This window comes from Scatophagus argus, chromosome 3 (genome assembly GCF_020382885.2).
Source record: "Scatophagus argus isolate fScaArg1 chromosome 3, fScaArg1.pri, whole genome shotgun sequence".
In the NCBI taxonomy this organism is placed as follows: domain Eukaryota; kingdom Metazoa; phylum Chordata; class Actinopteri; family Scatophagidae; genus Scatophagus; species Scatophagus argus.
Window position 1 is genome coordinate 20,977,635 of NC_058495.1, and position 13,822 is coordinate 20,991,456.

General features: G+C 44.2%; 1 protein-coding gene across 1 annotated transcript in view; it reads left to right on the forward strand.

Annotated features, from left to right (window-relative positions):
* The window catches only part of LOC124056810 (nuclear receptor coactivator 3-like), a 30,954-nt gene extending 18,356 nt beyond the window's left edge, over positions 1-12,598 (forward strand). Inside the window, exons 3-23 of the mRNA XM_046384638.1 lie at positions 357-461; positions 657-817; positions 1,951-2,051; positions 2,254-2,428; positions 2,567-2,758; positions 2,992-3,078; positions 3,469-3,612; positions 4,441-4,588; positions 4,711-5,336; positions 5,480-6,471; positions 6,568-6,691; positions 6,810-7,043; positions 7,268-7,480; positions 7,622-7,739; positions 7,841-8,012; positions 8,585-8,947; positions 9,131-9,241; positions 9,643-9,874; positions 9,968-10,160; positions 10,331-10,541; positions 10,666-12,598. Of these exons, the coding sequence (XP_046240594.1) occupies positions 376-461; positions 657-817; positions 1,951-2,051; positions 2,254-2,428; positions 2,567-2,758; positions 2,992-3,078; positions 3,469-3,612; positions 4,441-4,588; positions 4,711-5,336; positions 5,480-6,471; positions 6,568-6,691; positions 6,810-7,043; positions 7,268-7,480; positions 7,622-7,739; positions 7,841-8,012; positions 8,585-8,947; positions 9,131-9,241; positions 9,643-9,874; positions 9,968-10,160; positions 10,331-10,541; positions 10,666-10,677 (4,695 nt within the window). The 5' untranslated portion in view covers positions 357-375 and the 3' untranslated portion in view covers positions 10,678-12,598. The remainder of the gene's footprint in view (positions 1-356; positions 462-656; positions 818-1,950; positions 2,052-2,253; positions 2,429-2,566; positions 2,759-2,991; positions 3,079-3,468; positions 3,613-4,440; positions 4,589-4,710; positions 5,337-5,479; positions 6,472-6,567; positions 6,692-6,809; positions 7,044-7,267; positions 7,481-7,621; positions 7,740-7,840; positions 8,013-8,584; positions 8,948-9,130; positions 9,242-9,642; positions 9,875-9,967; positions 10,161-10,330; positions 10,542-10,665) is intronic.
* The last annotated feature ends 1,224 nt before the right edge of the window (positions 12,599-13,822 follow it).

Genomic DNA, 13,822 nt, shown 5'->3' on the forward strand with positions numbered 1-13,822 from the left:
ACTACATCATCATCAGTCGCTCCTCACAGTGGAACAGATGAGATTTCACTCCCATCAAGCATTAAGCAGGAACCAAGGCTGCTTTACTAACTGGATAGTGTACCCTCATAAATCTGTAGGAATGTACAATCTACTCTTCCTGTGGAAGTCACCTCATTAATAACCTCAGTAGCTTAGGGATTTTTCAAGGATTGCCTAAATTTGATGTAATTTCTGAATGGACCTGGCAAAAAAATCATCAGCTGAGGGCACTATTCACTCTACACATATCTTTTGATTAGATTAAACCACGCTGATCACACAGCCTGTATGTATGCATGTGTGTATACATGTATATATGATGTGTGTGCTCTCAGGTGCTGATATGCGCTGAAGATGAGTGGCGTAGGAGACAACTCGTTGGAGCCGCTGTGCTCTGACCGTAAACGTAAACTGTCCACCTGTGACACACCAGGCTTAGGGTAAGTGCTATAACTTCTGTCAAGTGCCTATCACATATCAGTCCACTTTTCCTTCCCCTGCCATCCATACATGTGTCTGCTGCTAGCAAAATATCTGAAGCATCTGAGCCCCGGCTGTATGGCCTGCATACAGACAGGGCATGGGGAAGTCAGGTTGTCATGGTAACATGTTTAATCCCTTTGGCGCCCCGGCAGGTGTGACAAGCGTCGGAGGGAACAGGAGAGCAAGTACATCGAAGAGCTGGCTGAACTCATCTCTGCCAACCTCTCCAACATCGACAGCTTTAACGTCAAGCCTGACAAATGTGCCATCCTCAAGGAGACCGTGAGACAGATCAGACAAATCAAAGAGCAAGGTATCACCACGGTGCAAATTACACACTCCTGGTCATAGACAAAACCAGACATAAGACACATAATTTATCTTTTTTCTGTATTTGTTTTGTGGAGTAAATAATTTAATCTTGTCAAGTACCCTGCTGCAGGACAGATGATGCCTGTGATGAAGTGGTGTGTTTGGTTCATGGCCAGGCTGCTTCAGGCCGACAGCCACTCACACTGTCTGTTTGTATTGCTGGGGGTAAATGAACACCAGTAATTGAGACCAATCCTTGGTGGTCATGGCTCAAGGCTGTCAGTGACAGTGTGAATCTGTTAGTGCCAAACGCAGCTCCTCTCAGGAAAACTGGTGGGAGATGCTGGTGATTCAGAGATTTATGGAGAGTTGCTTCTATCCCTCCGTCTTTTTCCGGTCATTTGGCAGATTTGACATGAATGGAGACACGAAGGAGGAGAGGGTATGCTCTTCCACCTGTTTTACTTCAGTTTAGATAAGATTTGTGAGGTTAAGTGGGTAAGGAAAAGCGGGAGAGCAATCATGTTGGAATCTACCCAGAACGTCACAGCTGGTTACTGCTGGCCCGGGTGTTAGGCAGCCATGTTGCCATAGTTACAGGATGGAAATGATGTAGGGTCTGGTTGTTTTGTTTTTTTTTTCTTTTCTCTTCTGTCTGTTGTCCATGTAACACACCTCGTCCCTCCCCTTGTTTACACATCCTGAAATCATTTTATCAGGTATCTCCTGTAGATTTATGTCAATTGCTGCTTTCTCAGCTCTGTTTTCTCATGCAGCTAGTTTGGTCAGAATTAAATCCAGCGTCATATTACTTGCCTTCTTGCTTAGTGCCACAGATAACTCTTCTATATAAAGTGGTATCTAACAAAGCCTCAGACACAAGCTGATTTTAAAAATAGAAAGGCATGCTAACCATGTGTTCATGGTTCATGCTGCCACCTGCTGGCCAAAAGAAATGGCATGTTGTATGATCAGAGACAATAATACAAACTATTAAACCATGACCAAAAACACAATGAAAATCATTTGCAATACATAAAGTATCAAATTTAACAACAATTCAAAGGCATAGATAGCCTTTATAAAATCACAGTTTTCTTCATCATTAGTGCGATGTACTTCCTCTGTCCTCAGGAAAGAGCTCTTGCAATGATGATGATGTCCAGAAGGCGGATGTGTCCTCCACTGGTCAAGGGGTCATTGACAAGGACCATCTGGGACCACTGCTCCTGCAGGTCAGCTTGGGGACAACCATTTGGGGGCAAGAGACGAACACCAATTAGCTGCTGTTTCATATGCTGAACTAGTGCTTTGCTTTTATTAAAGAGTTTTTGTTTTCATCTGAAATAGTAATCAAAAAATGTATGTTTTATGTTGTTATTTCTATTAAGTCTTCCTCCATTCAACTCTCCATTTTTGCGGCCCTGCTGTTCTCAGGCCTTGGATGGTTTTCTGTTCGTGGTTAACCGAGAGGGCAGTATTGTATTTGTGTCCGACAACGTGACGCAGTACCTACAGTACAAGCAAGAGGAGCTGATCAACACCAGTGTGTACAACATCATCCATGATGAGGACAGGGAGGAGTTTCACAAGAATCTACCCAAGTCCACTGGTGAGACATGGCTTTATATTTATATTATACATGTGTGGGTGCAAACGCATTCAAGATCACGGCATACCAAATTACTGTACGCTCAAAAGCCGTCAAATACTCACACACATGCTCATCTGTTGCCTGTATTCTTCACAGCACCAAATGGGGCGTCGTGGGGTGCAGAGGCACCCCGGCAGAAGAGCCACACCTTTAATTGTCGTATGCTGGTGAACTGTGTTCACGGTCAGAGTCATGGGGTGTCAGAGGAGAGGCCTGGGAGCCAACGCTATGAGACGATGCAGTGTTTTGCACTGACTCAACCTCGGGCCATGATGGAGGAGGGAGAAGGTAAAATTACTGTGCACAGTTATTTATTTAGTTTTTTTTAAATCAACAGTTCATCATGTGACACAATTTGACATGTACATTTGTTCATTCAGAGGATTTAATTTAACCAGCAGCTACAAAGTAATGAAAATGAATAAAATGAAAGTAGTACACACAAGTAAGCTTTTGAATGTCCAGTAATATTCTCCAGCATGGTCAAATGAGAACTTGACATTGTCCGTGTCTTTCCTCAGATTTGCAGTCATGTATGATCTGTGTGGCGCGACGCATCATTGCAGTAGAAAGGACAGAGAGGTTTAGCACTCGCCATGAACTGTCTGGTAAGTTTCCTCTCTGTTAAAATCTAATGGATGTAAACGGTGTCCCCAAGTGTATTAATTTTATATGTGGCAGGACCTTTGGAAATGTTTTTGTTTGGCTCATAAGATTACAAAGGCCTTAGTCCAAGTACCCCAGATTATAAATTGATTGTGTGTACTTGTCCTTTTTAAAATTAACATTAAAATCACAGTTCCCCAATTAAAACCCCCATTACTAGTACTGATATGAAGATGCGACCTTTCAAGCCATGCCATTGTCAATACTTAGAGGTGTACACCATAAACTGATTATATATTGTGTTAGAAATATACGCTACCTCTGTTATTGCCTGTTTACCACCAATACCTGTTATTGTTTGTGTAATCCCAACGGAGTATCTTCTGTTGCAGGTAAGCTGATTGAAATTGAACAGCAGGCCTCTCTTCACACCACAATGCGTCCAGGCTGGGAGGACCTAGTGAGGCGCTGCATGCAGATGTTCCTCCATCGAAGTGAGGGACAACCATGGTCCTACAAACGCCACTATCAAGATGGTATGTAGTTCTGCGTCTCCCTTCCACCTCTCTTGTCACCATCACTCAGTCGCTACCAAAGAATTACACTCACATGATGCATGAACGGATCACTTAGTTTGATCATAGTCTATAATAATGGACGGGAGGGCAGGTTTAAGCTCTGTCAACCAAACAGCAATCACGAAAGTATACAAGGAATGCACCAGAATGCAAGTCATCTGAATATAATGCTTGGTATGTGTGATATGGCCCTTGCTAGATAATTAAGAGGTTCAAACAATTAATGAGTAATCACCAGTACAGCTGGAAACACGACCGGCTTTGTAAGACTGAATGAATGGCACTCTTGACTTTATGAGGTGCAACAGATGCTGATCACACATGGTACCTATCATTTCCATGTTAAGCAGTGAAAGATAACTGCGGACTTATGATATAAACGGTCCTGCTTGGGATCCAGGCTAAAACATTACACTTTCTGACCTAAACTGAGCTGCATTGTTGCAATGTGTAGAAAACAGTCTGTAAAATCTCTACATTCATCTTCCAGTACTGTTGTAATGCCTGTGTAAGAGTCTGGAGTCCAGTCCCATTTTTTTACTTGTTCTCACCCATCTAACAGACAACAATCTCTGATCCTCTGATATGACCTTCTTTGCCAAACTATTACTGATGTTAATTGCTGTATTAATTCGGGCAGCTTCCCAGTAAAAGCTGCCATTCTGGTAGTTTTATTTGTTAGAAGTATGACCAGTTGCTATTTCACTAGTAATGGAGTGTGCACATGCTTTGTTGTGTTGTCAGCTACGTTTGCATAGATTTTATTCTCTTTTTTGTCTGCTCCAGCTTTTCATAATGGCCATGCGGAGACCCCACTCTACCGCTTCTCACTCTCTGATGGCACTCCAGTCACAGCCCAGACCAGGAGTGACCTCTGCAGGAATTCCAACACCAATGAGCCACACTTTTTTCTCTCCACACACTTGCTACAGAGGTGCAAACGCTGTAACAATTACAACTAGCAAGAATGATTTCTCCTATATTGGATGATTGTCTCACTGTGTTGTATTTGATTAAAGTTTTAAGTTTTTTGTTATTTACTGGATTCTCTTGTAGGGAGCAGAGTGGTTATCGTGCAAATCAGGGTGGAGGCATGAGGCCTCAAAATATGGGTGTGAACAATCCCAACCAACAGATGAACATGGGTCCAGGAGGAGGAGGCATGGGCATGAACAGGGGCTACAGTATGGCTGAACAGGCCAATATGCCACAAAGAGGAGTGCCTCCATACGCGGGGAACAACCGCATGAATCCCATGAACCAGATGAATCCTATGAATCAGATGAATCCCATGCATCAGATGAATCAAATAAATCCCATGAATCAGATGAATCCCATGCATCAGGTGAACCAAATGAGTTCCATGCATCAGATGAACAACATGGGTCAGATGAATCAGATGAATTCCATGCATCCAATGAACTCCCCCATGAACTCGATGAACCAAATGGGACCTGTGAATCAGATGGGTCAACATGGGATGCATCAACAGCAGCACCAGCATCCTCAGATGGGTCAGTTCCATGGAGGTGGAGGCGGACCTGGAGGTGGAGGGTATGGGATGGGAATGACTAGCCCACCTCAGGCCAGTTCAGGGATTAATCCCCCACCACACAACGTCATGGGTTCACCCAGAGTCCGAGGAAGCCCCAAGATGGGTGCCAGCCCCTTTTCTCCTGGAGGTATGGACTAAACTTTTCTAGAATTCTCAAGTAGATTCACCAAATTAAATTGCTAAACTTCTTACGTCACACATTTTCTGACATTTGTTATTAACAACATGGATTGATTTCATGTTTCTGGCTGTTTTTTTTTCTTTTTGTAGGTATGAACTCTCCCATGAGCTCCAGTCATCCTTGTAACCCTGGAGGAGGAGGAGGTGCAGGAGGAGGAGGAGGCACCTTCTCCAGCAGCTCCTTGAATGCCCTCCAAGCCATTAGTGAGGGTGTGGGCAATCCGATGCCCTCCCCCCTCACTTCTCCTTCCTCACACAAGCCTGACAGTTCACCGAGCATTAACTCCACCAACCAGGGACCAGGGGGACCCTGTAAACTCCCAGTCTACTCTGACTCCAAGAGCCCAGGCAGCTCACTGGTTACTGGAGGAGAGCAGCAGTCTCAGCAGCACCCACACACCCCCACCAGTGAGGGCCCTCCTGACAAGCCAGACAGCCAGGCCAGTAGAGAGGCGGGTCCAGCCGGGGGAGAATCCAACCGACGGGTCCCTGACAACAAGTGCCACAAAAAGCTTCTGCAGCTCTTGACTTCCCCGACAGATGAGTTGGTGCCACCTAATCACACACCAACCTCTGGGCCCAGCTCCACGCCTGAGGCTAAAGATGGATCAGCCAGCGTCACCAGCCCTGCATCTTCAACAGGAGTGTCCTCCTCCACGGGCGGGAATCATGGCACTGTGTCCTCCTCTGGCCCCGCCGGACATTTAACAAGTCAGTCACTTCAGGAGAAGCACAAGATCCTCCACAAGCTCCTGCAGAATGGGAACACTCCCGACGAGGTTGCTCGCATCACAGCCGAGGCCACTGGGAAGGGCACCCTGGATTCAGGAGCACCAGAGCCGGTGCCTGTAGCCACTGGAGGGGCTCGGGGATCAGAATCAAAGCAGGAGCAGCACAGTCCTAAGAAGGAGAAACCCCACGTTCTCCTTCACTACCTCCTCAATAAGGATGACTCTAAAGAAGGTGGTGATATCAAGCCAAAGCTGGAGGAGCTGGAGGGGAGAGGAGCTCAGGGTGCAGGGGTCACCAGCTCTGACCCCCACTGCATGGATGGGAAAGTCAAGTTGGAGCCATCTGATGAAGTAAGGTTTTTACCCAACGTAACAAATTTTTAGATGTGATTCAAAATGATCAGTAGAACATTGCTTCCTAATCATTATTTTGTCCCAATTTTCCAGACTGAGACCCTAGAGACCATCCTGGGCGTCCCGAGGAGCAACTCTGGCTTCTACCCTGAACCAGATTCCAGAGCAGGAAAAGAAGTGGGAAAGAAATCAGGAAATATACCTGACAGTTTACATGGTAAGTCACCCATTATCGTTGAGAGCATCACGTCCAGTCACTGTAGGTGCTCCTTTGTCTTAATATTAGCTCATAAATACTTGAAGGTCTGTAACCTAACTATGGTATTGTGTGTCAGAGGGGGAGAGAGGCCCCATGCCTCCTGCTCAGCGTGGTGCCTATCAAAGAGCCTTGTCCCTGGATGCCAAGCCCATGGGTGGTGAGGCAGCAATAGGAGGCGGGCTGGCTGGGAGAAGGAATGTCCCCTGTCCCACATTGGTCAAACAGGAGAACATGGATGCTCCGATCCGAAGTGGGCCCGTTCCCAATGGTTTTCCAGGAGGCGTGTGTACACCGCGGGGCAATCCACCAAGTAACTTGAACTGTTTTTTTTTAATTTTTTTTTTGCATGCCCATGACAGTCTGGCTGTCTATAAAGACTCAGGCACCATGGGGTAGACACCACTGGGATATTTGTTTTCTCTGTATTTGTAGTTAATCCCACCATATCAGAAAGTACAGAAGATGAGATTCCGGTGTTACTGTGTTGCTGAGGTTACTGATGAAACCCTCAATGTTCTGTCTTTTGTCTTTCAGGAGGTATGGGCAGAGGAATGGGAATGTCCCAACGCCCTCCCATGTCAGGGCCAGGGGACTGGGGGATGCCGAGATCCAGCGGCAGCCCTGTGGCCGGACCAGGACACCCTGGCATGGGCCGCGCTGGTCCAATGGCAGGACCCATGATCAACCGCTCCAACAGCGTACCTGGAAACACCAGGTCTATGCTGCAGCAGCAACTCATGGATATAGGTATTGTAGCTAGTGAGAGTTTGTTGCTTGTACTTAATAGAAATAATAAATATGGGACTGGGAATCATTTTCTGAAAATTGGCGGGTGGGTATTGCTTCCGCTCTATATTGATCATACATTACCCATTATCACCTCTGTAGGTACCAATGAAGCAAATATGGGTATGAACCGGTTTGGCGGGCATGCGCCCCCACCTCAGTCCCCCTCCTGGCCAGACTCTGCTATGGGAATGGATGGACCACAGAGGAACACAAGCAGGTAGACCTTCTGCACTGGTCCCAGCCATATCCTTCTGTTTTTTTTCCAACTTTGCAGATCCTGAAGTGACTCAACACCTCTTGTGTCATTTGTTGTGGTAGGGACCAGTTTGGGAACCCACTGGAAGAGCTGCTGGGGCCCCTGGCCAACAATGAAGGCCCAAGTGATGAACGGGCACTTCTTGACCAGCTGGATTCTCTGCTCAATACCGCTGATGTCATGGCCCTCCAGGAGATAGATCGAGCCCTTGGCATCCCTGAAATAGTAGGCCAGGTACATACACTGATTTTGTTAACAGCAAATGGGAGAACATGTCCAGTGTAGGCACCAGTGTAGCATCTCAAAGTAAAGTTATTGTTGAATAAATTGGAGAGTGCATACTTCATTCCAGTAGAAAATATCAATCTGCAGTGCAGTTCAAATTTTAATAAACACAGTTATATGATAATTGCAACGCTCCAGATATTATGATATAAAGTGGACAGGTTGTCGCTCAGTTTACGTTTTTATATGGTGTGAAAGAGCTTGAGGCAAAACAAAACTTGTTCAGAGGGTCACAGTGGTTAAAATGATTGTATAAAACGTTATCCCCTGTGCTCTCAGTATGATGTGATTTGAATGAGGGGTTTCGATGTGTTGTTCAGTGTTGTGTATGTTTTGTAGGTTCTTGTTTTGCAGGAGGTCTGTAAGCTTCATTTGCTTGTGATTCTCATGCAGTTGTTTCATGTGTCTATGCCATCACAGTAGTTAATTTTTTTAAATACCCTTCTCGAGTATTGTAGTGACAGTGCCATAACATTTGCTTTGCCCCAACTAGCATGACATGTAGTGTTTCTGTACCCCAGACCCAGGGACCAGAAGGCCACCAGCAGGGCCAGGATCAAGGCCCGGGTCAGTGCCCGCCATCAGAGCCTTTCCCAGGGCCAGACTCCTCCTTAGGCATGGACCAAAAACCCATGTATAACCAGGGCTACCCCGGGCCCCCAGGTCCACCCTCTGTGGGCATGCAGCCTGGTTATGGTGGCAACACCATTCAGGGTCAGTCTCCTGGAGGCTTCAACCCCATGATGAATCAGATGGGCCAGACAGGGGGTTTCCCTGGCATAGCGAATATGGGCAACCCCCGGGCCAACATGATGCGACCTCGCATGATGACTGCCACCAAGCCTCTCCGACTGCAGCTGCAGCAGAGACTACAAGGACAGCAGGTGATCACACAGATACACGCACACATAACAGTCAGGCTAAATGTGACCTTTCATGCTGTTATGTTTAAAGAATACAGCCAAGTCTACTTGTGTCTTAGGAGAAGCTTTTAGATGCCATGTTAATAGTAAACATAAAAAGAAAACTGGCATGATGAACAGGCTTTTCCTCGTCTCATCTGGCAGTTCATGAACCAGACCCGACAAGGCATGAAGATGGAACATCCCCCCAGAGGAAACCCTGCCATGCATCCTGGCATGCAACCTGGCATGCAGCCTGCAGGCATGGGTGGTCAGGTGTGTAGTTGGCATGTCCTCACTTCTAATGTGATGTGCATTCACGTGACACTTTCAATGGCATCAGTCAAGTCAACATTTGTAAATTTATTCTTTCTTTTTTGCAAGACGACAGACAAAACACTGACAGCAACATGAGGAAAACATGGACAATTTGTGTGTGTGTACATATGCATACTTAATAGTTGGATGAAATTAAGGAAAGTTTTAGTCCCAACAAGGAATGAGAGTAAGTTGGTTTGATCTGGGAGAGTTATGGATGAATTACTTTTTCTGTTTTATGAGGTAGTGCCCCAGTGATTATCTTGAAATCCAAGTAGTGCAGTAACTTGATGGTAATGCAGGGTTATTGTTAGGTTGAATGGGGAGTGAAATTGTGGCTTTGTTCATGTTTGCTGCAGCCTGGTTTCCTGAACGCCCAGATGATGGCTCAGCGGAACAGGGACTTCATGACCATCTCCCAGATGAAGAGGATGATGATGATGCAGCAGCAACAGCAGCAGGGACAGGGGGCAGCAGGAGGCTTCAGCCCACCTCCAAATGTCACAGCACCAGGAGGCATTGACAGCCCCATGGGCGGTCCTCCCATGAACCAGCCTGGACAGCAGGGCTTCAACTATGGTGGTAATTTTGGTGAGTTGACTGAGACAGAGCTGTGTGTCACATCCTCCTAAATCCTGAAGTTTCACATTTGTGACTGGTTTTTTATTGTTGTTGCACTTGCAGGGATGAACCAGCAGGGGGACCCATCATTCATGGCTCCAGGTAGCAGCCCACCAGGAAACATGATGCAAGGACGAATGGGAGGTCCTCCTCAGAACACCATGATGCCAGGAATGCAGGGCAATCCACAGGGAGCGCCCATGTACCCATCTGGGGACATGAAAGGCTGGCCACAGGGCGGCATGCCACACAGCAAGTATGTGGCATCCAGCTTCTCAAAGCAAATTATTTAAGAGTCCTCAGTTATTCCAGTGTAGCTCAGTCATCATCATTTTAGCATCTGACAAAGAGGCTTATCCTTGTGTGATATTTCTGTAAAAGTTTCTTGTTTTATTTTATTTTTTTATTTTTTTTGCTCTTTTCAAGCTCATACCCCCAGCAGCAGTTCCCTCAGCAGGGTAACCAGGGCCAGTTTGGACCCATGATGATGAACAACTCCATTGGTGGACCTGGGCCAGTCAGTGGGGCCAGCGTGGGTCAGATGGGCCAAATGCCAGGGCAGAGACATGGCCAGATGCAGGGCCAAATAAGCATGAACCCCATGGGAATGGGCAGAATGCCAATGGGACCTGATCAGGTGGGTATTAACTTTGACACACAGCAGTTTAGGCTGAAGTGATGTGTCAAGACACAGCTGAAAGTTAACGTGTATGTGTAAAGAACAGTCCTGACACATCTCACTGTGTTTCTCTGTCTTTCAGAAATATTGCTGAAGACTCCGTCCGTGGCTGTTGGCAGAATCTGGAGTCTTTCAGCTCTGGCAGAGCAATCAGAGCGATCAGAGCCCTGAGAAGAGCTGGACCTACACACACACACACACAAACACACACGCTCACACACAGAGTACGGGTTCTCCAGTCTGAAATGTGATGCAGGTGACCTAGCACGACACTGCTCATCCCAGAGGAAGTGCGCTAAAAGGACAAAGTTGTGCTTGGCTTAATCCCAAACTGAAGCCTCACATACTGTAACTCTGCTAAGGTGATGCACGAACACAAAATGTCTGTGTGTGTGTGTTTGTGTGCGTGTGTGTTTCCACGTTCATGTGTGTTCATGTGAATGACCTGGAGCTGTCGGGCAGTATTCAGTGTCACGGCCAGGCTGCAGAACGGGACTACGGTACAACTGGCTGTGGCAGCACTTTACCCGGATGCTTCTGTGTGGAATAAAGATTGATGCAATATTTCTTCATCATTACAGCCTTACTAGAGATTCAATGCCTTCACAACAATAGGTTTCTGAATTGTTTTTGTTTTTTTCCTTCTTCTTATCTTTTGCGCCTCATTTTTGAAGTCATTGGAAGCTATAAGCACACAGATTGCTATGTTATGCAGATTGGAGCAATAACTCTTTCTTCCTCTATGCTTTAGACTGTAACTGAGCATCATAACCCCTGTTATTAGCAAACAAATGGTACTGCAGTATTAGATGTCCCAAATGTCCTCTGTGAATATGAATTGTAAATATTTGACAAAATATATCAGACATGCTTTTTAAAGGCCCATTATTGCACAAAGTATGAGACCTGGTTGTATTTTTGTGTCCCATAGGTCAATACTGATTTGGTTGATTTGCTTTTTTTCTCTCTTTTTTTTTTTTGTTTGTTTTTTAAAATGTCTTTGCAAATATTGCTGGCATGTTAGGGTTATTCTTTTAACTTGTTTGTCATTTTCTGAATGCTGTAATTTTATAATCCCCCCCCCCTCCCCCCAAAAAAGGTAATGTTTTAGCGAGGCACTTTTACTTGTGATGAGTATCTGATGAGCTGAAGGTTTAAACTTTCGCACAGTCAGACGATTTATTGGAAGGTGACAGAACTGAGCGAACTCTGTCAGGACGGTCACTCACATGAAATGGTTTTTGCTGTGTTTCGTGTGAGGTGATCTGTATGGATTTGATCTGCAGTACAGTGAAGACAGGAAGACGCACTCCTCAGTTTACCGACAAACCTGGTCCCTGCAGTGTCCCCACCCACCACCCAGCGGCTCTGTCTGTCAAATGTATTTTTTTATTTACACCTTCTTCTTTTGACTGTTTTTCTCAACTCGCTGAATCTACCTTTTCAACATGCGCAATCCAAAGATATTTTTCCACATCTCTGTATAGTTTCTGGTGTACATTTTTTACGATGTGTTATATTAGCCTGATGGTAAATGGGTACATATCATGGCTCTGTAAAGGCATACGATGGTCGTGTACTGTAAGCATAAAGGGCACGAGGCTCAGTTGTTCTGCAATGAGAAACCATGAGAGCAGTGCAAAGAGGACTGGAAACTCACAACTCTGCAACCGAAAGTTTTTACATCGAGGAAAAAAAGAAGAAGAAGAACAGCATGTTTTGCTGTGAAAGAGAAAATACCAATAGAATGAAATCCACTTAAAGACATATCAATATCCCTTCTATTTTTTCAGGAAACATCATTTTGTGTCCAGATTTTGTTACTTCAGGAAAAGGGAACTTTGTAGAGTTTGAATGAAGGGCAAAAAGAGGCAAATGGTCATTTGGTTTGTTTTTGTTTTTCTTTCTTTGGAGGTAAGATAAGCTGTCATTTTACAGGATGTATATTGCAGATTTTTTTTTTCTGTTGATGTTGATATTGTTGTAAATACAAATTTCTATTTAAACACTCTTGACTCTGCTTCCCTGACTCTCACTATGGTATCACCACATGCCAGGCAGTATGTTGCACTGACAAAATAATCACTTTGATCCAACAAACTGATGAGGGCTGCTGCTGCCACAGGAACTAATGAAGGTTTAATCTGTTCTTAAATTTAATATGTAAGAAAAACTGTTTGGCATGGATTTTCAATATGACAATCTGCTTGGTACTGTAACACAGAAAACCTGGATGCAGTAGCTCATAAAGTCCATACAGTTTCATCTTTTTCACTTTCACTAAAAATTAATCTTATATAAAAGTACTTGAGAAGAGATGCATTCACTGCAAGTAAAAGTCCTGTATTCTTAATACTACCTCTGTAAAAATACATGTATTATAAGAAAATACATTTCAAATATTTATATTAAAATTACAAGACATTATTAGGTTGTTGTTGCTGATCTTCATCAGTAGTATTTTACTGTTGTATCTGGTCAAAGTGGAGCTGGTTTGAATAAATTCGTATATAGTTGGGTCATAAGACAAACCTGAGGGGATGTGAGATGATTAATGGAGTCTGCAAGAAGGAAAAGCAAAGTTCTGCTGCACAAATTTGTATTTTGTAACTTTTCTTTATTTTTTTCTTTGCTTTTTCTAACAAAATTTTGCATACCTAAAATTAAATGACAATTTATGATAAATGTAATGGAGTAAGAAGCACAATATGCTTATTGGAATACATTTATAAATAAATGAAGTGCAGTTTTCTTCCATATTATCGCATTTATTATTACTCATTTATTTAAGCAGAGTTAGGTCTCATTTTAACTGCTTCATGTAGCCTACTGTATTTTTTTTAGATTATCATATGTTATTAATTAGGTATGGGATAGGATTAGGATTAGGGATTAGGGTTTCTGAAATGAAATGTACAAGTACCAAATTACAGTAATGATTTTTAATTAATTTTGAATTTTAAATAATAAGCGCGTATTTGAAGTCAGCAGAAAAAAGATGTGACAGAAGTGTTAACATCATATGAACAGATTTTTTAACTAATCCACTTTTTACCGGAAGGTGGCGCTGTTTTCCACTAATATTTTCTGCTGCATCTCAACCTTTTTACCCTGCAGTTCCCTTCACGCTGCATGAGGGCGCTGTGTACGAGAGGGTGGAAAGAAGCTCTGATTTCTGTTTACATGACTGAGGGATTCAGATGATCACAATAATTAAAAATAAAACCAAATAAAAATCC